A 26,253-nucleotide genomic window follows, 5' to 3' on the forward strand; every position below is an offset into this window, starting at 1 on the left:
ACCCATAAACTGATTCCTGAAACTCTGGATGTGTCAGAGCCACATATTTAGGTAAACCTCAAACCTGGAAACAAGTCAGTGGCCTTTACAAGGAATGTTGAAGGAGTGTTTAAGACATTTTTGACATCTGAAATTGTGGCCTCCAAAAGTGAATTTGTCATGTAACGCATCAGATTTAATTGCTGCATTTTTTTCCACAGAGTAGATATTGATGTTCATCTGACGAGGCAATCCTGCACTGTATTATGTGCACCTGTAAGTGATGTGATGTAACTTTACAGCATTCTGAGGACTGTCCAGTTGTAAAAATCTCTCAGCAATGGTGATTATTGTGGTTGGTGAAGATTTGCTGTCTAATGTTGGTAAGGTAATTTGAAGGCTAACTACAGTGCCTTTCTCCACCAGCTACATACGCACCTTGTGTAGGTAGTGCTGATGTAATCATTGGAAGACCCCTACCTATTGTGCTTTACAATGCAATGTGCTTGCTGAATGGTTTTCACAAGGGAGATGTATTCATTTTGTTATCTGAGTAATTGGATCGCTGGAGTTTTATGCTGCTTCATACAGATAACTGGCAACTGTATCTTTAATCTGCCATAGACTGAAACCAATTTTGTTTTTTGTTTTTTCTGTTTCAGCCTTTTGTTCATTATGTACAACCAGTTATTTCCAGGGTTTTTATTTTCTGAACAACAGCCTTTCAAAAACAACTCGCGCAGTATTCAAAAATACTTTTATTATAACATGAGGAGCGAAGGCATAGATTTCCGGGCGAAGTGCATTTGCATTACAAAACAGCAGTCAGGATCGCATAAAAATCCCAGCGTCAGCAGCATGCTGAAATTCTTTCAGTTTTTAAGTCTTTGGTCAAACTTGTGGTTTCATACAAGGCCACGTGTAAAGAGGGAAAAGTCCCCATTGGTCTCAGGTCAGCTCTGTCCGCTTGGTGTGGGGCAGTCGGAGTGCAGCCAGACCCCCGGTGAACAGCAGCACAGATACCAACAGCACTGGCACAGCACAGTTAGAGTCCACCAGCTGACCGAAGACTACATTACCCATGATGGCTGCAACTCTACCCACGCCGGTGAAGAACCCCAAAGCAGAGGACCTGGAAGACCAGACAGATTTCCAAAATGAATCTGTGACCTGTGAGCAACTTGGATTGTTATCTACTATAAACAATGCGCCTACACACAACAGGCACTAGGACAGGAGTAGTGAATACCGTAGCTGGGTGGGGTAGAGCTCAGTGCTGACCACGTCCAGGGCGTTCCAGGAGGCAACAGAGACCGCACTGAACACGCAGGACATGACCAGACTCTGTGCTTTAGTCTTCACCATCCAGATAAAGAACACACTGACACCCGACACTAGCAGACTGCATGCTGGGATAGAGAAACAGAGTCACATTAGTCTGCATCTCTAACAGTGAAGCTTCCTGGTTTCAGGTGGTCATAACTCTAAAGTTAAATCAAGTCTAAGATCTCTCTCATATAGGACACTCACAAAGCAGTATCTTTCCTCCGACGATGTCCATCAGCAGGATAGTAAAGATATTTCCAGGTAAGTTGGAGGCAGCAGTGACAAAGCCCTCCATGTAAACTGCCAAAAACAAGAGGACGGCTCTTAACAATCTCAACGAATCAACAGTTAATCTTGGAAACAGGTTTTATGGCATACACCTGAACTGAATGTATGTACACAGTGAGAGAATCCTTGGCTGTTCTAATATGTTTGGGATTGTACTTCAGCCATTTGGTCGTGCCTCTTTAGGCAAAGGTGTGCAATCTCTGAGCCGAGCGCTCACCTGCGGTTTTGACAGAGGAGCAGCTCTCGTTCTCGGGGGCTTGGGGGTTGGAGGGGCGGGACACGTTGGCACATGGGGATCCTCCATCCTCCGTCCTTTTAAAGAGCTCTGGGAACCACATCCACAGACCATAATACCTGCACGCCGACAGAAGAGAGCGACGGGTGACCACTCAGCTGTGCGTATCTGTCGGCATGTCAGTGAAGTGCAGTATGACTCCATGGTTCAGATTTGTAAAATATTACACATGTGCCACTTAGTAAATGTGTACAAACCTGCTTTGTTAGAGCAGTACTCACATGCCATTAGCTGTCATGTTCTGAAAACCCACCTCTGGTCTGGCACAAGCATGGATGCACCCTCACACACTGGACGTTCAAACTATGTCCCAGAACTTCTCGCTAAACTAATCAGTAGCCTGTTTGGATTGTATAAACTTTGTAACGTCACAGGAATTGAGTATACAGTCTTGTACTGTGCTTCTTTATCTACCTATGCATTTTAAGATGCCCTGAATAAGGGCAAAACACATCAAACTTTTGAGTTCAAAGCACAGACTTGAAATGAGCTCTAAATATTCACCCGAATGATATGCAGTAGAATATGATGAAGAGGACGATACTTCTTGTGGTCAGAGGCTTGGTGAAAAGTTGTCGGATAGGGTCCAGACCCTGAAATGCAAGGGAGACATGTTTCTACTCTTTAAATTAAATTATATTCACTTAGCAGATGCTTTTATCCAGAGCGACTTCTAGCACAACAGAAGTCTATCTGTTCAAGTTGAATGAACCACACTAACAAAACTCCCAGACCAGTGAGTGTGATCGTAACACCATTCAAGCCCTTCCACAAGTTAACTTGTGCAATCTGACTAGACAAGGGAAGCCAAGTATGCTACCATACATCACAGTCACTAGATTGGAGAATCTGAAACGATACTACACACAAAATAAACAGCAAGTACCATCATTTCAAATAGAAAAAAATCACTTTGCATATGCAGAAATCTAATCTAATACTGGGTTAGCTTGCTAATGCACCATTAAAAGAAGAGAAGCGTTTTACTCTCCACAGTACCTTTTTGATAGCGTGCACCAGGCGGTGCGATTGCAAACTCCTGACTGCCTCTTCCTTCTTCTCACAGCCAGAAGTGCGAAGTCCCAATATCTGAAAGGGTGTGTAACACATAGGCTCCAATGCCCATTTGAGGTAGAAACAGTATTGTATGGCATGCACATTTTCAAATATGTCTGAAACATCTTTCCTGTTAATGTCCTCTGGTGCTGGCTTTTAGAGGATCGTATTTATTCAACACCACAAAAAGTACCACTTGAGCTAGCGTATTCAAGATGACAACTCGGAGATGGAATAGCACATACAGCACTAAAAACCAGGAATGGCTAAAACTGCTATGCATTGGAAATACTATTCCCATCTTCGGAACTTTCCACTAGAATGCAAATTCCTGAAAAGGTTAGGCAACTGTTGTAGTACCTGAACCCACCACTAGAGGGGACCAGCAGGTGTAAGTTGTATGCAGCATCCAAAGAGAAAAATGGATTTTTACATTATAATAAATGCATGCATATAAATGTTAATGTGTAAGGAATGATTTAGAGCAAATACTATAGATGTCATCAAGTTCTTGAAAATTAGTTGCTATTACATTTGGAATTACAGTGCTATATCCATTTCTGTGTCTAGTGATTGATCATTAAAATTCAGAGCAACTGCATGAAATAAATATTTTTAATTCAACCGCGCTGGTTCATGTCTCATCCCAAAAGAATTGTGGCTTTAGTATTTTTAACACTTAGACCATCTCAATTTTCTCAACTAGTTCAATACCACTCATCTGTCACATTTCTGTGTAGCATTGTTCTGGTGGCTGCATTGAGCATGACTGGGTAAGTTAAAAGAATGTGCTCGACACAGTATCTCAGACAAGGCGGAATTTTCCATCTACAGGAACATTGGTCAAGGAAGTCTTCTTCATCTTAGTCTAGGGCTATGCGTGATCGAAAATCATAAGATACGTGAAGGCCATTTAATAGAGCTATCAGAGAACTGCACAAGATAAAGATGAGCAACAGTGCACTAATCGTTTTTATGTTTCACAATGGACCCGCGTGGTCAGACTGATAGGTAAACATGTCCAAGGACACAAGCTGTGGTTTGCTTATGCTCAGGATTTGGCTGTTGAACAACAAGGACACCTTCGACCAATAAGAGGACGAGAAAAAAGAACGGCTTATTCTACTTACTGGAAAAGACCTGGAAATGCCTCTCTGGTTGAGTGCAAACATCTTCCTGAACACTTTCAGCGCCTCTAATTCCTGTCCAGCCTATGGACAAAACCCAGATAGAGCAGAAGCTGAAACCCCCTTGTTTGCTTATTAAACATCCGAGACATTTTAAGAAAGTGGCTTATCAGCACAAAAATCAGGACTATCTGAAACTCTCCCAGCTGACTGAATATAGCTGGCAGGTGCAATTTCAGGAAAACAGACTATGAATCTTAAGTCAGTCTAGGTGTACTTAACATGACTGCACTACCAGCAAACGTTTTCAAAACATGCAATAAGGGAAATTGCAGTTCATAGGATCTGACTGTCATGTCTTTTAAGGAGAAGCACAGATACACTGACAGATCCCGACAGTTTGCCTTTAGAGCTGGATTCATGGGCCAGGATAAGTTGTCATATAATTGCCCTGGCTTCTTATTAACTTCACTCTTGAAACCAATAACACCTAACATTTAAGAGTAAGCCTGGAAATTTGCCCGCTAAGTACTTCACCCACCTACATAAAAGGAGCACCCAGATCACTCTAATGTCTAACAGTATAATGCCACAAAGGTTCTTTGAACAGGAATTTTTTTAAAAAATAAGGCAAGAACAGAAAGAGTGAATTAGCCCTCTCTATTCACAGGGTTTAAGAGTAGCACCACTGCCAGACGACAGTGATTAATTCCTCTCTTGTAAGCCCCTGAGGCTGATCTATACCAATTTAGCATTCCATCTCTGTTCATCCTGTGCCAGTCTGCTGGGTTGTGTAATAGCACAGCAACTAAATGAAGAATTATAAGAGTTTTGTGTTTCCACACAGATATTTTCCACATTCAATTCTTAGATTCACAGTTATACTCTGCCATGTCTCATGTCATGGGCTACATTATCTGGCAGGTTATTGAAATAGGCAGATAACAACCTCTTTCATTAAAGAGTAATTATACTGCATAGCAAATAAAAATGAAGTAGTAATACCTCCATGAGGAATCTGGGGCTCTCTGGCATGGCCAGGCAGAAGATGAGGGCCGAGGAGAGGCTGGGGACAGAGCAGAGAACCACAAACAGCCTCCAGCTCTGGATGTCCAGGGAACCGAGCTGGAACCGGGTGGTAGGAATTACCAGCCAGGCCAATCCTGCATGCAGACAGGACAGTAACAGTTACATGGTTCGCATTAACAGCTGCTTCTCCGCTTGGGGCCACAGGACCAATCACTACAAGCTAGGAACAACAGCCAAGAACTTGGGCAGGAATCCAACAGGTTTCTGTTTTTCCGGCGCCATTCCAAGACCAGACCTCTGGAACCTGACGTCACAGTAGATTCTGCCCAACTCTGTCATTTCTAGTTTCACCTTCAAACTGCTGCAGATCGCCTGCTCAGATAGAGAGTGGAGCAGGAGAGTGTGCATATCCTCTGCCATCCTACACACATTTGGACAGATTTATAGACTCTACAACTTCCCTCAGCCATCTTCTCACAACTTCACACATTAGATGATTTGGTAATGGATGGAAAAAACCAGGGACTGCGCTGATGATGAAAAATGCTGTCGAAAAAAGCTCACAGCGCAGCATTCCATAGTCTGATAACTCCACCCTTAGCCCCCCCTCGGGGGTCTTAGTCAGGCTATGAGAGAGGCTTAACATTCTGACCAAAAAAAAAGACATTGAAAAAACTGATGGGTCATTAGCCATAGTTCCTATGAATTAGGATTCCATCATTAGTTAAGGGGCTATTCTGTAGTGCAGCACATAGCCATCAGGGAAGTATACTCTACGCCTACATTAATTCACTGGGAAATGCTTGTCTATTGATTTTGTTTGGAGGGCAAATACAATGCTTCCATGTACTCTAATAATGAAAAGATTTTCAGAGCTTTTCAGAGCTGAATGATACAAATGTCTCTTTGCGCTAGACTAAATATGCCATGTTGTATAAGAGTTTATTATTTGTGCACAGTTAAAAAAAAAAACTTCTCTGCAATGTCTGCACGAATCAGACCTTGTGTAACAAATGTGTTATGTGTTGTGTAATACATGGTGTGGCGGTCTATTCTTTCATGTGATACTCCGAGAAGGAATTCACAAAGGCAGCATTATTCGGCCGGGGCAGCGTCACACAGGGAGCAGATGCCATGCATTTTAACAGAGCGCCCACAAGCGAAGAGCCCTCGTTGGATCTGCCCTTCTGCTGACACTGCTGACGTCCATCGCCGTTTAATGCTGCAGTGGAGATGGGGGGTTGAGGTCGGGGGAGGAAATTTGGGGGGGGGGGGGGGTGTTTGGGGGTGGGGGGGGGGGGGGGATTGGGTGTTTTGGAGTTTGCATCGGAGTGAATCGATGGCGTGCTCATTACCCTGAGTCTGATTGCCAAAGTGCCACGGCATACCAAACATCCAATATTCAACCCCGTGCTGCCCAGTCCTTGGAGCAGATGCTACTAGATTTGGGGGGGGGGGGGGGGAGTTAGCTGTGTGCTAGACAATGGTGTGACTCTGCCTCTCCCTCTCTCCTCTCTCTCTCTGTCTCCCCCCCCCCCCCCCCCCCCCCCCCCCCCCACCCACCCCCACCCCACCTCACTGTGACACAGCACTTTCACATCGCTGCCTCTGTTTGTTTCCGTCTGAAAGCATGAAAGCACGCTGGACACCATCCACCGAAAGCGAGGCAATGGAATGAGAGGGGGGGGGAAGCACTCAGAGCACTATATATGAAGCCATTCTTATTTTTCCCCCACGTAATGGTGATGTGGATTCTTGGTAAGAGCAGCAATTTTTCAGGAAATTAGGCAAAAGAAGCTATCGTCCATTCAGAGATGGGTATGGATTGAAACAACATCAACAAGTTAAGTAATAAAACATAATTTAAAACTTAAAATTTTAAAAATGATCAGGAGTTTGCTCATCTAATGTCATGACAAGCCATTCAGTCACATACCCGCAGCTAGGATATTTCCAGCCATCCAGAATGTGGCCAGAGCACTGATCATGGCACCTCTCCTGGCACATGGCTGGAACTCTGAGAAGTAGGAGAAGATGACAGGGATGGAGCCGCCTACCCTGGGGCAGACAAGAGGAGACACCTGTCACTCAAACACAACGCGCTAACGCAGGGGTGTGGAGGATGCAAAAGCTGACATCCATTAAGTGCTGTGCTTTTTTTAAAGTTTCTGACTGCAAGGAGAGGACAAGGTGGCAGCTTACCCCAAACCGCTGATGAACCTCAGCAGCAGGAAGAGGCCAAATCCGGGTGCAAGGCTCGCTAGCGCCCCAAACAGGCCGTTCACTGTCAGGGAGACCACCAAGACTTTTCGTCGCCCCTTCCTGTCAGCAAGGTAACCCCACACGTACCCGCCAATCATCATTCCTGTACAGCAGAGGCCTGATTAGCGTGCAGTCAGTCAAACAGGGCAAGCACATTCCTGAAAGTCAGTGATAAGGCAGATCCATTTCCCAAGTGCTTTGGTGCTGTCCTGAGAATCTACTGTACAACAACAGCAAAATATCCACTTATATTTATGTGGCTAAATTGTAAATTCATCCTATTGAACAATGGAAGTACATCCCAAGAGATCAACCACGTGCCATTAGTCTAGGGTGACTTTCAGGACACATGGTCTTTTCCGTTTAGTCAGGAGTATTTTGTGCTGCTTTACAGATTTTTTCAATGTATTTATGGGTTTCTGGAATCGTCACGCTAACTCTTTCCACAAACCACCACCGCACAGAGTACAATCCAGTTTCAACTAATAATATTATGTCAAGCCTTTGAAATCTTTCAAAACTCAGCTGTGATCATCTTACTTCATAATGTTGCTTCAATTACATGTTAACATTTAAAATGTTAACATGTAATTGAAGCAACAGTAAGACAAGAACATGAACAGAAAGTAGATGTGCAGCAATCACCAACCGAAGGGGTAGCATTCCCCGTGCTTGGCAAAAGAGCAGCTGGGGATAAATTGCTGTATTTAAAGGAAAGTAAGAAGTGAAAGTGATGCGGCTGCAGTTTCTTTTTAACCATGGTACAGTGTATTGACCTTCTAATTGTGCGTTCATTTCAACAACAGAGTGAAATCTCTACAGTGCTAATGTTTCACCCCCACATGCTAACCACGACCCCAGCTGTCATCACCGACTGGGTCAGAGAGGTCTGAAAGCCGACAGGCAGAGACACGTCTAGGCTTTCTTCAAGTTAAAGAAGACACAGATCATAAAATCTGCAAGAGATGTTCAGATGATTGATTCTGTGCATGATGGGATCTGTAGGATTTTGTTTTTTTACGATCAATGGTTTTTGTTTTTCCTTTCATAGGTACAATGCAGATAAACAAAACTGCACTGGGAAGAAGAGCTAAAGAATTCAATTAGTGGTAAGGATTCTGTCTTCCTGGGACCGGGACAGCATCAGGCAAAGTGCACATGCGAGGGTTAAGGGAAGGAGACCGGAATGCGTAACAACACATGCTACTCTGGTGCATACCTAGGAAAATGCTGGCAGTAAGCAGCCCCATGTCAGCAGAGCTGAGCTGCAGATCGCACCGAGCCGTAGGCAACAGGAAGGACACACACAGGATCTCCACTGCATCGCTGGCATTGGCCCAGCCACAGACCACCAACAGAAGGCCATGGAAACAACCAAAACCTTGAGAAGAGGGGTGTACGTGGAACGCAAAGTTTAAGCAGAGACTACAGTAATATATTCGCAGAGAAATCTCTGATTGTGCCACAAACTCAGATTTACTATGAACAGTTTGTACAAATACTTCAAAAGCGGTTTCAATAGAAGTGTATGGACTCATATAAGATAAATGATAGAAATATTCACAGACTCCTGAGCTGACAAGGAACTGTTTTCTTAATTTACTTAAGGGCTGAAAACAGACCAACAAACAGCCTATGCTGAAGTATATCAACATGTTAAAAAAAATCACTGACCACTACTTCATACAGCAACTATGCAAAACAAACAACAATGCTAACAAACACATAATACAATCCAAATAAGTGATCCAGTGGTACACTATATAGACAAAAGTATTTGGACGCCTCACCATTACTGTAATGGGACTGTAATGACATTGTATTCAAATACATATACTTTAATAAGGAGTTGGTCCCCCTTTTGCAGCTATAACAGCTTCCACTCTTCTTGGAAGGCTTTCCACAAGATTTTGGAGTGTTTCTGTGGGAATTTGAGCACATTCATTCTGCAGAGCATTTATGAGGTCAGGCACTGATGTTGGACGAGAAGGCCTGGCTCGCAATCTCCAGTTCATCCCAAAGGTGCTGGATGGGGTTGAGGTCAGGGCTCTGTGCGGGCCAGTCAAGTTCTTCCACACCGAACTCATCAAACCATGTGTTTATAGTCCTTGCTTTGTGCACTGGGGCACAGTCATGTTGGAATAGAAAAGGGCCTTCCCCAAACTGTTGCCACAAAGTTGGAAGCATAGCATTGTCCAAAATGTCTTGGTATGCTGAAGCATTAAGATTGCCCTTCACTGGAGATAAGGGGCCTAGCCCAAACCCTGAAAAACAGGTGTGGCCAAATACTTTTGTCCATATAGTGTAGATAATGTTAAAATATTCTCTCCAAACCAGGGATTTTAAAACAGTTATGAAACAGGTGTCCAGACAGAATTGCCTCTCGGTCACAACATATGGTTGACTCCTAAACAAAATCATGTCTAAAATATTCTGGGTAATATAGAGTTGCCATACCTGCTTCTTCAACTGCCTCTTCATAAGACGATTTTATTTGTTCATTCTTTTCACCAGTATATGCTTGTGTCCGCTCAAAAACAACCTCACCTGTAAGTAAGCATGGCATATTAAGAGTGAAAATCAGCTGTTATAATAACCGTCTTCTTCTGAATTAACTTTATCCACACAAAACAATATATTGGTAATATATCCACAGAATATATTTTAGCTCAATCAACATATCCAAATATGTAAATTAGAGTCGTTTTGGTTAACCGCAATATAACAGTAATATATATATATATATATATATATATATATATAGAGAGAGAGAGAGAGAGAGAGAGAGAGAGAGAGAGAGAGAGAATCTGCATAAATTCTTGGACTACATAATTTCCGAATGGGTAAAAATCTTACCTTTTAAAAACGTAACCTTTTAAATGCTAACAATAAAGGCATATCACATTCAATGTATGATAATGACATTATGTTTTAAATAGAAATAAAACTCAATTCACTTTCAAAGCATTTGCGTGACTAAGTAAGAAAATGTGATCAGATAATTTGATCAATTTGCTACTTGAATAAAAGAGAACATTTTAGAACTAATATCATCGTTTAAGACATTACTCGTCGGTCATTACGTGTCTCTTAAGATTACAATTAATTTCTTGGATTGCCTTGCTGACAGCTCTTTCCACGAAATACTGTAATACATCAACGGGATCTCGCGCTGTCGTTTTCTCTATTCACACAACGGCCTGTAGAATATCGCACGAAACACTTCAGCTAGGGGACCAATAGGCAAAAAAACATGACTTGGCACGTTAAATTGGCAAATATCGAATAGCGAATATCCTAAAACCTCGAAAATTGGATATTTTGCTTATAATGTTAACCACAACAAGTCAAGCTATGTCGAGATAGAACTCTATCTGTGTACCAATCCTGATTCAAACAAATATGTATTTCATGTTTTCGATTTTGGGCAGACAGGGAATATTTTCTGCGGCTATCACCGTGATGCTACAATTGTCGAAAATATTGTTGCAATTACCGTAAAGCAGCTCAACAAATATCATTAATCATTCACGTAGCGGTTATCTTCTGAAACATACAAGAAACCTGGTCTGTGTGTTCCAGGTTTGAGCAGGGTAATACGTTTCTCTGTTCCAATATTGCTAGACAAGAACCCCTGCAAATGCCAACAATTTGTACCTTCTGTGTCGGAGTCCACACAAGTGGTGAGTAGCGGCTCTTGGACTGAATCGCCGAGCCCTTCTTCTAAAATACGCCTAGACATCGATTTTCGCAACGTGAGGCTAAGCCAGCTAGGTCGCTTTTTTGTTAAGCCTCATGGAGTTCTGCCATGCACAAACGACGGCTATTTGTTTTTAGCATTTATGCGGAATTTAGCTAAACCAGCTGACTGCACAGAGGACGCTAAAAGCAAAGCAACCGGATGACGCGCTTTACTTACTTCCGTAATTTCATTTCAGTATTGATGGACCAGGAAAGGGAATCGCATTTGATGAATGTGGTATTTCGCTAAGTGGCTGTGCGTGCAAGTAATTTTTCAACGATGGATGTTGAAACATAATAAATTTTGTTGCATTGGACATTGATATAACTTCAAAGAGTGATAGTTATTCTGCGAGTAAACTGTGAAACGTTCCCGCTACTGTCAACAATGCGGCTGGCATCACGTGCATATAGCTAGCTACTCGACATCATTTTAACATAAACTGGTTATTAATACTATGTATCTCTACTGTTGTAGCTACAAAAGAAAGGACACCAGTTGTAATGGGTATTTGTAAATGCGTTTTTGAAAGGTGCCAAGGTACTATATTTATCATAGAACAGTCTTGTAATACATGCAAATTGTTACAATGATAAAAGAAATCACATAAGGTAGCTTAATTGTAATTTGGGATGTATTTTGTTTACCTGATGCTACAGTATGCATCTTTATTTGTTACAATAACATGTAACCAGCGGGCAAAGCTTACGTCGCCCCACTTCTATGTTGTAGCATGCAAAAAGTATGCGTCACTGTCACCAGCAGATGTCGTTGTACTTTTTGTTTCCACTTCAAGTTTTTTTTTTCCCCCTGATCAGCGCCTACAATAAGTTTTACGATGCTGCAGTCTCCAGCCAGTTACATTGAGTAAAGATGGCGGCCAGTTCGGAGCGTAGTCCCCCTCCCTTCCCCGAATCCGAGGATCAGGAGCCCGACCCCGAGGCAGGGGATGGAGACAGCGACGAAGGAGAGGATATCTTCACCGGCAAAGTGAGTAAGGGGGTAGTTTCAATGCTTCTGCATGCACTGGGATCCCCACTGCTAAAGTGGAGTACCCCCAGTGTCGGCGAAAAGTTCTGCTGCCTGTGCCCACCCAGCTAGACAGCTAACGTTAGCTAGCCAAACTGTCTTGTTGGCTGCATTTTTTTAAAGCGAGGCGTCTGAAAGCGGCTGGATTTTCGCTTCAAGTCCCATCTGAGACACGATAGTTGTCTTTTCCTCTGGCTAAAATGTAGTCCCAGGCACCGTGCTTTCACGAGTTGATAGATAGCAAGCTTACAACAGGGAAGTTCCGCGTAGCCAGGCATTGTAATTATTTATCTTAGCTACTTATTTTTTCTCGCTTGCTAACCATCTGGGTTAATGTATTTGTAATGCATTTGTCACAGTAATGAGAAATAGTCTTGCCAAAGGAATGACATTTCTAATGCATTTATCACAGTGGCTAGCCACCGAAACGCACCGACAGGGTTATGCCCCAACCAGCTAGCCACTTAACTTAGCTGAATATTTCCAGGTAGCCACCCAGCTAGCTGAGTAGATAGCCAGCAAGACAACGGAAGAGCATTAAAGGAAAATATTTTGTAGCTACTGGCTGGTCGCATAATATTCGTAAATCAGAACTAGCTGCCCGAAAATATGGTGTTTTTCCACAGTACCTATTGAAGGGTGGCCAGCTAGCACGCTACCTCTATGAAGCCGTTTGTTGCGCTAGCAACTGTTACCGTTTACCCCGACTTTAGAAAGGGACGAAGTTGGAAATGTGGTCATTAGCCAGAATATTTTCGCAAAGAGAGTAGCTTATCTTTTACTGTCGCGCATATAGTTATCAAACAATGCTAGCTGGGTGGCTAGATGTACAGTCGTGTGTATCTGGGGACACGTTAAAGACTGCTAATTCAACCGCATTCGGTGAAATGATCTACAGCTATTTATTTATTGCCATTTTTTCGGGGGCTGGTGTCCGACTTTGACCCCACGGGTCGCCCTCTCTTCAGGCTGTGAACGCCGTTAACCCCACCAGCTCTGGCTTTGCCGCCCTGTTGACTGTTTCTGTATTGATCTGTAAACCGGTTGCAGCTAGTCAAATGAACGTTTTCATTTTAGAAGTATTTAGAAATAGGCTGGAGAAGTGACCTGTTTCTTCGATTATAGCACGTCGAACAGCTCCGATCGTTTATTTAAACCATGAATGGTTATCAGTGAAAAGTTTGCGGGCCACATGTTGAATTTTGTAAGGGATGTTTTTCAAAGGTCCGGGAACAGAAAGGTTTCTTCAATATTAGGCAAAACAGCTAATATGACACATTGTGAAATACTAAAGTGGGGCTGGGTTTTCCTGGTAGGCAGGGAGCCTGATAATGTAAGAGGTTTAGTCCTAATCCGGGAGGAAGGAGGGAACCATAGCCGCTGAGCTGTGAGTCATCAAGGCACTGCGGAGGAGCCAGAGACCAGCAGAGCAGCGAAGTGAGCAAATCAGACAGAAATTCATAAGGCATAACCTCATCCGAAAAGTTTATTAGACTCACGAGGTTCCAGTGGAATACAGTCCTAAGTCGTGTTAGTGTGGTGTTTTTGTAGCGTTTTTGCTGCCCAGTGATTGAGCTGGAATGAAATGCTCATTCAGTTTGGTGCTCAGTTCCACCCACATCAGTTGCAGACTTTCTGTTGGATTTTTACTCTCAGAAGTTTCGGCCTGAGAGAGAGAAGGAGAGAGAGCGCTGAAGGACATTGAGAGTGTGTACTTATGTATGTGTATAACACTGTGTCTCCCCCTGATGTCCAGCTCCGCAATCTAAAAAAAGAAGCAATTTGTCCTACATTTTTAAAAAGGCATGCATAGAGAATGAAAGAGGAAGAAAAAACTCATCAGTAGTGGGTCACCAAAGCCATGTAGACCTTCACCAGCAAAGAAGAAAGGGTAGAAAGGGTTTTTTTTGCTTGTGTTATTATTCAGTGTTTTTTTTCTCGATTTCTGCAGAGCATTCCAGTGGAAACTGAGAAAGAGTCACTTATTCCACCAACTGAGGCTGTCAGCGAACCACAGGCTGATATCTTCAATGAGCCTCCTGCTGATATCTTCAACGAACCGCCGGCCGACCTCTTCAGCGAGCCGCCAGCTGATATCTTCACTGAAGAGTCTGTTACCACCTCTGCCGTCACCTCCAGCAACACGGTCACTAACACCCATACTAATTCCAAGACAAATGGCATACATTCAGACGATGAAGAGCAAGATATATTTGCAGGTATGTCACTTTCACTCTCAAGTGCCCAGACAGCTTTAAGAAAATCAGCCCCATTTTGTGTAGTTTTTGGAGGGTATTGGGAGGGTACTGCTGAATTGTACACGTAGGGAGGTTACCTCAAACGCACTCTTAGAAGAGTCCCCCGAGGGATGAAGAAGTTACTTTATAGGCAGAAAACGGTTGCGTTTCTTTGGCTGTTACGCTGTTTAAAAAAAAAAAAACACCCTTTGTGTTCCCTGAAATGAAGGTTACAAAACTCCCACCAAACAAGTTTATCACTTGCACACTTCCCATTTTTCGACAGCTCTGTCATTTCCTGAGAACCCCACCACCTGCAGGCTTTGGCATGAGCGGCTTCTTCCAGCCATCACAACTTCACACCTCTTTCACCCCCCCATTCCCCCCCACTCTGTGCCCTGATTGGCTTAGAGCCAGTTTATTGTTTGCTTATCCAATATAGACCTTTTCGGTACTCCACTGAGCATAAATCACTGGATGCAGATAATAGGCTCTCATCTCCACTGTAGGTGGGAGGTATCAGTTAGTTACTATGAGAGCTTAATTGAGGAAGCCAACCCCCGCACCCCCCCACACACACAAAAAAAAAAATCACAACTCTTGATGATCGCTTTGACCTGCTAGTTCCCCTTGTACGCGTTGGTGAACAAGTAACGCTACATGTTGGAACAGGCAGGTTGGACACATGCCCGTTGTATGGACATTGAACGGCAAGCTTTAAAACAGTGGCCTTCCCACTGGAAAGTCTGAGGTACATGTGTATGCAGACACAGCTAGAGCTGTGAGTGTTAATACTTGCCTTGAGTGGACACATTCGCCCACATTTCTCTCAGACAAACTTTAATCAATATACCATGTTTTCTACAGGTGCGTTCCTCAAGACTGGTTTGGTGCACATTTGGTGATTCGGGGATTGCTAGTATAGCTTCCCCAAAAAGCCCCACCTGTGCTTACAGACCGATTTCGATGCGAAATCTTGGTTTTTCCCCAGCACTGTACAGCCTAACGCAAGCCACACAGTGAAGGAAGTTGATTACTCAGGTCCTAACACCTCTCTGACCCTGGGGTCGCCAGTGTAATTGGAATTAATCACTGGAACGCCATCATGCAGTTTAATTTTCAACCCTGGCAAAGATTCATTAGGTTACATTATTGCTGTTTAGCAGGCACCCTTACCCAGAGTGACTTGCACAGTGCATATATCCTGAGTGGTTTGTTTAGGTTAACAAATAATTATAAAAAAAAAAAGGTCTAGATTTCTACAGATTCAGCCCCTGTGTATCCTTCCTATGCTTCCTGACGCAGTAGATAGGATGCAGCTCTAGTCATGTGAGGAGTGCTGGTTGATAAGGAAACGGCTGTTTCAGCTGTGTGCCTTTGCCGCACAGGAACGGGAAGCCAGGCCTTGAAATGCCCTCCACTGACACTGAGACTCGGGGCTAATAGTGCCTAATCCGGGAGTCTGACCTCCTATTAATTGTGCTGATGGAGTGGATTTTGCGTCTTTGTTTGGACACCAGGATATTGCTGTGTAAAAATCCTTTCAAATGTGAAATATAATATTTTTTTTTTTTTGTTTGCGTATCCTATAAATGGACATCTGACTACAGCATGTTTGGCTGCTTTCCCTGACTCTGCTAAACTTAGAGAAATTGTGTTTTAAAGGGCAACACATACATTTCTCAGGACCTCTTTCCCCACCTGTGAATTTTAAAATCTTGAGCTAAAGCTTTTTTTTTTTTCTGTCCTAAATGAAGGCATCTTGCTTTAAATAAACCAGCTGGTCAGTTGTTCAAAAATGTTAACAGATACAAATTCAATAAATCAGAGACCTAGTCAGGTAAATAAGACCACTGAATCAGTGAATATTTCAGCTGTCCAGCTTATTGCATTAGAGACCTTGTCCTTAATCAAATCCTTGCCGCCTTAATTTTGAGCTCAGGAATTTAACGTGGTTAAATCTTACTAGATAAGACAGGAAATGTGGCTCTTAAGATATCCGTTGAACCATGTTGTGTATTTAAGTGCAGTAGTCAGTACTGAATTGAAAGACGTGACACAGTTGATCTCTATACAATACATAGATAACATACTATTATATACACACTATATGTTATATTATGTGCATATATTTAGAATGGTTTTCATTGTGTTGTCTACAGTAGTTCAGCACCTGGCATAATTAGGTTTTGTTAGTAGTTGGTTTCATAGGTATAGTAATTCCTTGTCAATTGTAGGTGTGATACGCTCAGTGGAACTCTGCGTTACTCTATTCTCGCAGTGGCTGTGCTGGCAGGATGATGGTTCTGTCTTTACCACATGCTGGGTCAGAACCGCTTGCACTGTGGATCTTGTGCTATGCTCCATGTCTCGTCTTCTCAGAGGCCACTGTGGAGCTGTCCCTGGATAGCCCTGCAAACGACAGGAAGAAGAAGGAATCGGCCAAGCCTCCTGCGTCCGTCCCGTCTGCCGCCGTCGCGCCCAGCACCTCGAAAACGCAGCCCAAGTCTCTGGAGGAGGTGAGGCTTTCAGCAGGGTGCCACACCTTCGTGGGGAGTCCCCCCTCTGGGCGGGGGGAGGGGGGGTGGGGGGTCACTCGAGCATGCAGCAGAAACACACTATCTTTGACTCTGTTGTTGAGTCCTTATGGTTTTTGTTTTTTTTGCCACATGAATAAATGTAAATGTAATATAAATTAATGTTTACAGGTTTACAGGGTAGTGCAAAGATAGTCCACTGACTTATCTATGTACACCGTCAGGCATAAATTTGGTGCATACGTGTGTTTTTAAGTTTTAGTGTAAAGGAAGAAAAACAGGATTGCCTGGTCAGTACATGTGCGATTTTGAGCAGGTGCCTTGAATTGAGGAAGGAAGCATAGTTCTGGAAGAGCCAGCGTCTTTGTCATTGTTCAGTAACGACTGTTTTGATGTGACACAGCTGGAAGAGGAGGAGAGCGAGGACAAGTTCGAGTTGAACATTGCTGTTACTAACCCTGAAAAAGTTGGTAAGTGTTCCGCTTCTCATTCAAGAGCCAAAACTAACAGTCAGTTGTACCATTGCAAAAAAATGTGGAGGACAAACCCCTCCTCATGAAAACATTTGTCCTGTTGTCCCCAGTCATGTACTGTCACCTCAGTGGCATGTAGCAATAAATATTTAATCATATTAATTAGCATCTTTGTATCCAGATGATGAGCTGGCTGTCCACTCAAAAGAAATGATTGCAGCTGAGTACCAAGGCCAAGTCTGCTTCAGAATGCGGGGCCCTGATAATGCCTGGCTTTGCAAAACAATAACTGGCCGTATCATCCCAGCCAATCGGATCACACCTGTATCTGATTCATTGTCTCCCTCCTACTCACCGGCAGTTGTTTTTAATTTCCTGTTTTCCGCCCTCACTGCGGTCGGAGGTAGAGATGCCACTGAAATGGAACTGCCCCCATCATTTACTGTCCGACCGGCTCTTTTCTGCTGTGCTCGGATGAATGCCTCGTCCAGCTGGCCTTTTCCCTACTCTTTCCTTCCAGCGGAGTTTTCCATAATTCAGCTCTGGAACTCCGCTTGAACCTTTAAGGACAGAGGAGAATGCTTATAACTCTTCTGTGCAGGCAGCTGTGTCATGGCCGTATTGAAAGTCAGAAATGTAAACTCGTCATCTCTTTCTCTGGGTAGATATTTATTGTTGTGTTTGAGTGTTTTGCTCTTTGAAAATTGCCTGTAGTAACAGATATTTCTCTGTGCATAGGGGATGGCATGAATGCTTATATGGCCTACAAAGTTTCCACACAGGTATGTCTCTGCATTTATAAAGCATTGAAACATGTACCCAAGTCCAACTGGTGATTGTGAACTTATTGAATAATGAATAATTTACAGTTATACACATGGTTTTTTCTTGTACACATGAATGGTTTCTGTCCTGACAGGTCTGCCTGTGTTACCGTGAGTGCCTTAGAAATGCGATCTGATTGGTTTGACCTGATGAGTTTCCTTGTCACTGGCATTCTGTTTCAGACCACGTTGCCAATGTTTAGAAATAAGACGTTTACAGTGAGGAGGAGGTTCAGCGATTTCCTGGGACTGTATGAGAAGCTCTCTGAGAAGCACTCACAGAATGGATACATCGTGCCCCCACCGCCAGAGAAGAGCATTGTGGGTAAGGAGCAGCATCTGGGTCACAGTGTTTCGGCCAGACCTCAAACCCTGATAGCCTAAGGGTGAAACTAGAACTATATGTCCTACACATCAGAGGTCATGACACCACAATTTACTTTTAATTTATTAAGGGGCTAAGTAACACGTAAAGACAACAATAAATGCCCTTTGAGCAGTAGATCAATTGTGGTATTGCCCAGGTTACTGTTTTGGTGATTTATTTTGTCTTGGTCAACATTAGATTTTTCTGGTCAGTTGTTATTCAGTTTAGTCCTGCTGCGACATGTAGCTTATTTTTACTGCTCTCATCTTGATTTTGTAAGACATTTGGCTGTTACGCTCTCAGAGTGCTTATTTGGCTCGAATTTCAGTCTTGCACAGTAATCGCACATCGGAGACTGAAACCTAGGACGTCTGATCAGTCTGAAAAAAGCCCTGTCTGTCAGTCATGTTGGCCCATTGAGGTTCCCCAAGTCTGATAATGTAGAGTTGTTGTTTCGATCTTGTCATTCTGGGGAACAGCCCTGGCTCTTAACCCTTTTTCTCTGTATATAAACCCCCCTGTGTTGTGGTTCAACAGGGATGACCAAAGTGAAAGTGGGCAAAGAGGACCCCTCTTCTGCAGAGTTTGTGGAGAGGAGGAGAGCGGCCCTGGAAAGGTGAGTTTTCAGCACTAGTTTGTGTTTGAGCGCTGCCAGAGGTCGTGCTACCTTTTTAAACATCCCGTTTGCTTAGAAAATGCCCTTATCCGAGGCAGCTTGGACAGCTTATCAGTTGAGGCAGCATGACATTTAAAGCAGTTCAATTATTTGCAGCGATTTAATTAAATGCCAATCTGGGATTTGAACCCATGACCTGGTTTACAAGGCCAACTCCTTAAGCACTCTGCTACAATTGGAAATGTAAGGCATTAAAGCTGGTCAGATGGGCCAGCGTGTGCCTCCAAAAAGTTGTCTCCCAGGCAGTGGGCATGACTTTGTAGTGGTTGACTTTGCCTCTGAAAGCTTTCCTTTGCCAGTATGGACTGAGTGCCTTGTTCTCGCAGGTATCTCCAGAGAGTGGTCTGTCATCCGTCCCTGTTACAAGACCCAGATGTCCGCGAGTTCTTGGAAAAAGACGAGGTAGGGGGTCCTTTGTTCTGAGGGCTACTCGGCTTACCCTTTCTTTAAAATGAGGCTATTATCGACCAAATACCACAGGTTCGAGGGATCTGGTGACTTGCACATTGTATAAACTGTACTAATGTTTCAGTTGTCCCATTTTAATGTATCGCATTGCAGGTGCAGCATTTTGCTTGTGTTGTCAATGACTTGGTTTCACTGAAACAAGAGGTAGAATCTCGTATGACATAGGTGTGGGCTACAGCTTCCTGCTGCTGCTGCTGGTGCTTCCTACTATTTTTAAAACCGGTGCGTCTGTGCGTGTTTGTGTGTGTCAGTTGCCCAGAGCGGTGAGCACGCAGACGCTGAGTGGAGCTGGCTTCCTGAAGATGATAAACAAGGCCACAGATGCAGTCAACAAGATGACCATCAAGATGAATGAGTCAGACATTGTAAGTGTCATTATAAGGCGTTAGTAAGGCAGCAAGTACAGAATGAGCTTCTTTAAGATGTCCCTCGTTTCTTTAGGAAATGAGTGACATGGGAACAGTCCTAGGTCAGTCAGGTGTCTCAAGTTTTTTTTTACCACTGGTGAGAACAAGGAAAAAAAAAAAAAAAGTTTTCACACAAAATAGAAGTAATAACCCATTTTATGCTGACTTTTCTTGAGCTGGCTCACTGACAGAAAAAAAGTTGTTCAGGGAACTTGTTGCTTTTAGTTGAATGAACAGACTGTTGAAATCTGTAAAATGAAAGAAGATTGCCATGGCATTTTTAGTTTCTTTTAACTTGCTTTTACCTGTCACTTCACCCTCACAGGGTGGCGGTTTATAAGCTGCAGAAAAATGATGTGAATGACAGTGTGAATGAAGCATTTCTGCAGATAATGCCAGGTTTAGTGAAGATGATAAAGGTAGCTTTGCAGCGGAAGAAGCCAGGTCTACTTCTCCCTCTGTTGTCCTCTAAAAATGTGCCCTCCTGTCTGTTGCAGTGGTTTGAGGAGAAGCTCCAGGAGGTGGAGGTTGAGGACCAGCAGCTCAGAAAACTCCATGCTGTGGTGGATTCCCTCGTCAACCACAGGAAGGGTGAGATATGAAGCCCCTGCATTCAAATGGAAACGGTGCCAGCGTAATGTGTGGAATGACTTTGATACACCATGTAGATGTGTCTGTAGCTTCTTGTATGGACTAAATCTGAGTGACCTCTCCTGATCAAAGCCGTTTACCTGTTACCCATTCTGTGTCAATTTTGTGACGTAGTTAGTCCCATAGTGTCCGCAGTGTTGGATGAATGTTGGGTATTCACTGTGCCACGATCCTCGGCACTGCATCTTTCACTGGTCATAACAGCTCTCTGGACCCTGTGCCGGGCCAGTTGAGACGTTCAGTGATCGTGGCCCGGAAGACGTGTGACATCAGCCTGCATTTCCGTCTCTTTCCCCCCCCGTGGCAGAGCTCTCGGCCAACACGGCGGTGTTTGCGAAGAGCGTGGCGATGCTGGGCAGCTCGGAGGACAACACAGCCCTGTCCCGCGCGCTGTCTCAGCTGGCCGAGGTGGAGGACAAGATCGAGCAGCTGCACCAGGAGCAGGCCGGCAGCGACTTCTTCATCTTCGCCGAGCTGCTGGCGGACTACATCCGCCTGCTGGGGGCTGTGCGGGTAGGGAGCCTCCCACGACGCATCCACTGTCTCGGTGCAGTCCATACTCACAATCATCCATTCTCCCAGCACAGCTCCGCTATCAGGACATTACACAGTACATCCACTCTCCCAGCAGATTCACTCTCATAGGGTATCGCCTTCCATTCACACTCCCAGTGCATCCCCTATCAAAGGATGTGACAACGCATATGCTCACTCAGTGCATAGTCCACTCTCACAGCACATTATAGTGCATCCAAATCCATGAGAAATCAGTGCACTCATATTTACACATACTTCACGTGTGTGTGTGTGTGTGTGTGTGTGTGTGTGTGTGTGTGTGTAGGACTGTTATCCTGGGGGTGGCAGTATAACATAGTGGTAATGAGCAGGGCTGATAACCAAAAGGTTGCTGGTTCAGTTACCTGCTGGGGCACTGCTGCTGTACCCCTGGGCAAGGTACTTAAATATTCAATGTACGTAAATATTCTGCTGTATAAATGGATAACATGTTAAAAAAAAAAAAAAAGATGTAACCTATTTAAGTCCCTTTAGAAAAGAGCATCTGCTAAATGAAAGTAATGTAATGTCCATATTTTAAATGCTCTGCTATCTTAGATGTTATGTAATTCATAATCATCCAGTATAATCTTTTTTTCTGAAGCATCAGATAGTAGTTTTCCATGGTCTGAATAGCAGTGGAGTGTGCTGTTGAATGGCCAATAACATGGAGGGATCTCTTATTTTTGTGTCTGTGTCTGTGTGGGTGTGTGTGTGTGTGTCTGTGTCTGTGTCTGCGTCTGCGTGTGTGTTTACCCACAGAGCTGCTTCGACCAGCGCATGAAAACTTGGCAGCGCTGGCAGGACGCTCAGAACACCCTGCAGAAGAAACGTGAGAATGAGGCCAAGCTGCTGTGGGCCAACAAGCCTGACAAACTTCAGCAGGCCAAGGAGGAGATCACAGAGGTGCTGCACCACACACCAGGCCACAGCGACACGCAGCACAGCCCTGAGCGCTGCGGATGTACACAGCACAAAAATAGCCTCAGCTGATACTCCAGGGACTACATGTAAAACAGGAGGCAGACAAAGCAAGACTGTTGTCTAGTTTGCACTGTAAAAAAAAATAATCACATGCAACCCCCTAACCTCTTTTTTTTTTTTTTTTTTTAAGCATGTGCTGGGCAAAAGGTTAATTGGACACATGTATAAAAGCGGCTTGCATAGTACTGCGCAGCTCATTAGAAGTGCCAGCGTTTGTCAGCGCGTAATGGTGGTTTGCGTGCTACTTCCTCAGAGTCTCCAGTCATCTTAACGCCCTACATTTCTGTTCTTCTCGCCCCTGTAGTGGGAGGGCAAAGTCACTCAGTATGAAAGAGACTTTGAGAGGATCTCTGCGACTGTTCGCAAGGAGGTGCTCCGCTTTGAGGTAACATCCCTTAGGTCTAATTAAAGCACGCGCTCGTCTTTACAGACAGGCTGGGCAGAGAGCACATGGGAGATCAACCTTAAAACTGTTGGTTTTGTTCCGCAGAGAGAGAAGGCCAGAGATTTCAAAAACCAGATAGTCAAATACCTGGAGTCTCTTCTACGTTCACAGCAACAGGTATGAAATTTATATATATATATATATAATATAATGTTTACATTTACATTTATTTATTTAGCAGACGCTTTTATCTAAAGCGACTTACAAAAGTGTGTGTGTGTGTGTATATATATATATATATATATATCTTGTGTGTGTGTGTGTGTGTGTGTCTCAGTGTTTATGCATGTTATATCTAGTGTAAACTGATGCTATTCTTTAAGATTATGAGCTGTCTTGTTGAAGCTTTGTGCCTGATATTTTGGTATTTCCCTTCAAGAGGAACAACAGTAGAAATTCACACTGTACGTTGCCAAGTGTTACATATACCTCATCGAGTTCCTTTTTCTCTTATTCATAGCTCATAAAATACTGGGAAGCATTCCTACCTGAAGCAAAAGCAATCGCGTGATGACGAGCACGAACTCGGAGAGAGAGAGAAAAGGCTGCCTTTTTATACACTTTACCTCTCGCCTATAAACCAAGAAGAGAACCCGAGATACTCTGCAAAGAGAAAGAGAATACAATCTAATCCATCTTTTTTTAATTCATCATAAACCTATAGCTCATCATCTTAACTATTGTATTGATAATTGTATATTTTTCATTTAACTTCCACATATATTTTCTTAATGACAAAACAAAAAAAACAACTTTATCTCTGACAGATATGACCGCTTGGTGGCAGGGTGTCTTTTTTTATGTATGGAAATGTATTCTATATTAGGGGCAGGGGAGGATCTATGAGGTGGGGCAGGGTGGGATGGGGTGGGAGGCTGTGCCCCATCAGAAAATCCATAGTAATTGTACCACTAATTGTATTGGTGCTTGTGCAGCCGTAGTGGTTTTGATAGGTTGAGATATCAAGGAGGAAAATTGCACAGTTCAGCATTGCTATTTGTTTACAGTAGACGGCCCTCTCCCAATGTGCACGCCCCCTAGTGGTATGACAGAAGTTTACACCCACTCTTCTTCCACACTGTAGTTTGCAGATTTTACACCCAGGGTTTGCAGCGAGTGTGGGTTAGTGGCAAGGGTACGGTGGGTTACTGCCAGTAATCTTAGAGGATGGAAAGACCGCGTGTGATTAGCTGATGAAGTAGCCCACTCCTGTTATTGGCAGCTGAAAGTAAGTCCTCCAACCAGCAAGCCGTGCTGTTCTTTCACAAAGCTATTGTTTCTGAAGAGTAATTCCGTCTCCAGTTACTGAAACAGTTTGTAATTTGTCCTGTAACTAATGTATTGCGTATACATTAACTGAAACTTTTTTTTTTTTGTCTTCAGTGATGATTCACAAAAAAAAAAATAAAAGGTACAGTTTCTTTGATGTCAATCTTGTAGAGCATTTGGAAGGACCTCTCTGTACACTGTAATATTGGAGATCAAAGGTGAAACGTCTCAGTGACACAAACCATTTCTGGACCTTGCAGACTAACTTGGTTTGAATATCCAGTATTCTGTAGTTTAGGATTAACCACTAAGTGTCAATGTAGTTTGTTTGAGTGGTCAAAGCAGCAGAAAAAAAATGCATGGTTCTTTTGAAGGTGGCATATTAAATGCACTGAGGAGAAATATGATATGTTGCACTTGATAATGGGACTATTGAGCAAATCTTCACAGGCATTTTCAGTGCACACCCCGAGGGTATGACGTCAGCACATTGTTCCCACAATGCCTTGCAGGGACATCAGCTTTGTTGACTTTGTGGTGGAGTCTTCCCCATTATCCACACACTTGCTTTCTGAAATTCCAAGAAGCGAATGCACTTCCACAACAGTACGGAACACATAAACCTTATGTGCTCACACCAACGGAATGGCAGAATGGCGTCCATATTAAGAAGCATCCATGTTATGTTTTTGCACATGTTTAATTGGTAATTTGAATTGTAGTGGTGTAAAGGCAGGTTGCAGGTGAATGGTCTTGCTGTGCCAGTGCTCAGCTCTTTTCGTACCCATTCTCTGTTCACACGAGCCTGTTTGGCGTGTCACCCATGAATCCGTCTCACTAGCTAAACGCAGAACAACAACACCAAAGCCGGTGATTCTCATAACAGTTCATGGCTAGTGGTCGTTATTAAGAAGTGCTGGGTCTTTTGGTTACAGCTTGACCTACTACAGCCAGCATAACTTGAATCCAGACTTGATAAAGAACTAGCCTTGTTTGTTCTCTTGGCTTGTACCAACTTTCCATGCTTTTTTTTTTTTTTTGTTTTGTTTTGTTTTAGGCCATACTTGGAAGAGTGTTATTTTATGTACCATAGGTCTCTGTACACATCTAAGATGCCATGTATTTCTACATTGTTTTGAGAAAGAAATGTATGACAAAGAAATGCAGGTCTGTTAATTGAGGAGGTCAGAACAGGTCAATTCCTTTGTTACTTAACTAATATGTGAATTAAGGTTAGGTGTCAGTGTCTCTTTTTTCTTGTGCTAATTTGCTGCAACTCAAACCATATAATATCTGTTCCTCCACATCCCTCTCACCCTGTTGAGAAGGTTTATTTTTCTTTAACACCTTATCAGTAATGGCCACGCTGCAGAGAACATACATTTTATGTTTACTCTGGGGATGTTTGTAATATGCCTCTTATGTTAGCTCAGTCATGAGATAGTTTGCTTTAACTGCCATAAATTATTGAAAATAAAGTTGGTTAATAAAAACCTGGAGTGGCTTCATTCATGTTGTGGTTATTTATTTCAATGTTAGGAGATTAAATCTCATTCTTGAATTACTAATGCTTCCAGTATGCCGACCTGCTGCTTTTTCAGTCTAGTGACGTGAAGTTCACAGCGTTGAAAGTTGTGATGAAATTTCATGGATTGAGACCAAGAAACCTGTAGTCAGTACGCCCTGACAGTTCGGTTCAGTCACTTTTTCCATTAAGAAGTAAAGCGCTTTAATCTATTCATTTGTGCAGTATTTGATTTTATTCATAATATATTTTCTCTACAGGCACGGGCAACAGTTATCACCAATCCCTCAAAGTGTCAGTAGATGGCCTGTTAAGGGCTCCTTCCTCACCATTTCCCCTTCCTTCCCCCCCAACACACACACACACACACACTCCCTGCCCCCAGGGCTTTGTGGTCAAGAGGGAACCAGAATTCTAAGCCTTCCTGCTTTCAGGGTTCAAGCCTGTTTTGAGGAACCAAGTATTGTTTCTCCTCTTGTCAGTCTTTCACCTCCTGCCAGTCATAGGAATTCCCAAATTTTATCTGAATGTGTGCTACCATCTGTTTTTTTGCACCATCTTGACCTTGATCAGCAACAACTTTTTCTACTTACTGAGCTTTTTTTTTGTCTTGTCTTTTTTGCTTTCCATATGAATGGCATTTCCTAATGGTATTTCACAATTTGGTATATACAAAAAGGTTAAGTTATGCTTCCCCTGGGT

At 43.3% G+C, this 26,253-nt stretch overlaps 2 protein-coding genes across 5 annotated transcripts; one reads left to right on the forward strand and one right to left on the reverse strand.

The window, feature by feature from the left end:
• Nucleotides 1–758: 758 nt before the first annotated feature.
• Nucleotides 759–11,268, reverse strand: sv2 (synaptic vesicle glycoprotein 2). The gene is made up of 13 exons (XM_036534810.1): nt 11,020–11,268; nt 9,820–9,909; nt 8,582–8,743; nt 7,303–7,465; nt 7,037–7,158; nt 5,077–5,234; nt 4,075–4,155; nt 2,888–2,977; nt 2,393–2,481; nt 1,811–1,947; nt 1,510–1,605; nt 1,229–1,388; nt 759–1,111 (listed from the first exon to the last, which is right to left on the reverse strand). The coding sequence occupies exons 1-13, from the start codon at nt 11,102–11,104 to the stop codon at nt 928–930; spliced, it is 1,617 nt and encodes a 538-aa protein (XP_036390703.1). The 5' UTR covers nt 11,105–11,268; the 3' UTR covers nt 759–927.
• On the forward strand, nt 10,905–25,479 carry snx1a (sorting nexin 1a). Of its 4 annotated transcripts, none has more exons than XM_036534806.1 (16): nt 10,905–11,045; nt 11,923–12,094; nt 14,085–14,352; nt 16,753–16,889; nt 17,311–17,377; nt 18,119–18,162; nt 18,388–18,529; nt 19,109–19,187; nt 19,574–19,649; nt 19,967–20,080; nt 20,620–20,713; nt 21,081–21,286; nt 22,091–22,234; nt 22,617–22,697; nt 22,803–22,874; nt 23,218–25,479. In XM_036534806.1, the coding sequence occupies exons 2-16, from the start codon at nt 11,978–11,980 to the stop codon at nt 23,266–23,268; spliced, it is 1,692 nt and encodes a 563-aa protein (XP_036390699.1). In that variant the 5' UTR covers nt 10,905–11,045; nt 11,923–11,977; the 3' UTR covers nt 23,269–25,479. The 4 variants fall into 4 exon arrangements, with proteins under 4 accessions (XP_036390699.1, XP_036390700.1, XP_036390702.1 ...); XM_036534807.1 differs by lacking the exon at nt 10,905–11,045 and adding an exon at nt 11,297–11,359; XM_036534809.1 differs by lacking the exon at nt 10,905–11,045 and adding an exon at nt 11,323–11,341.
• The last annotated feature ends 774 nt before the right edge of the window (nt 25,480–26,253 follow it).

The sequence above is a fragment of the Megalops cyprinoides genome, chromosome 8 (assembly GCF_013368585.1).
Source record: "Megalops cyprinoides isolate fMegCyp1 chromosome 8, fMegCyp1.pri, whole genome shotgun sequence".
Taxonomy (NCBI): domain Eukaryota; kingdom Metazoa; phylum Chordata; class Actinopteri; order Elopiformes; family Megalopidae; genus Megalops; species Megalops cyprinoides.

Coding starts and splice junctions, on each gene's coding strand:
- sv2 (XM_036534810.1), bottom strand. CDS start 11,104: ATGTCTAGGCGTATTTTAGAAGAAGGGCTCGGCGATTCAGTCCAAGAG. Junction 5,235..7,036: donor TGGAAATATCCTAGCTGCGG/GTATGTGACTGA, acceptor GTCTGCATGCAG/GATTGGCCTGGCTGGTAATT. Junction 2,978..4,074: donor GCATTTCCAGGTCTTTTCCA/GTAAGTAGAATA, acceptor ACACCCTTTCAG/ATATTGGGACTTCGCACTTC.
- snx1a (XM_036534806.1), top strand. CDS start 11,978: ATGGCGGCCAGTTCGGAGCGTAGTCCCCCTCCCTTCCCCGAATCCGAG. Junction 19,188..19,573: donor AGGAGAGCGGCCCTGGAAAG/GTGAGTTTTCAG, acceptor TTGTTCTCGCAG/GTATCTCCAGAGAGTGGTCT. Junction 20,714..21,080: donor CCTCGTCAACCACAGGAAGG/GTGAGATATGAA, acceptor CCCCCGTGGCAG/AGCTCTCGGCCAACACGGCG.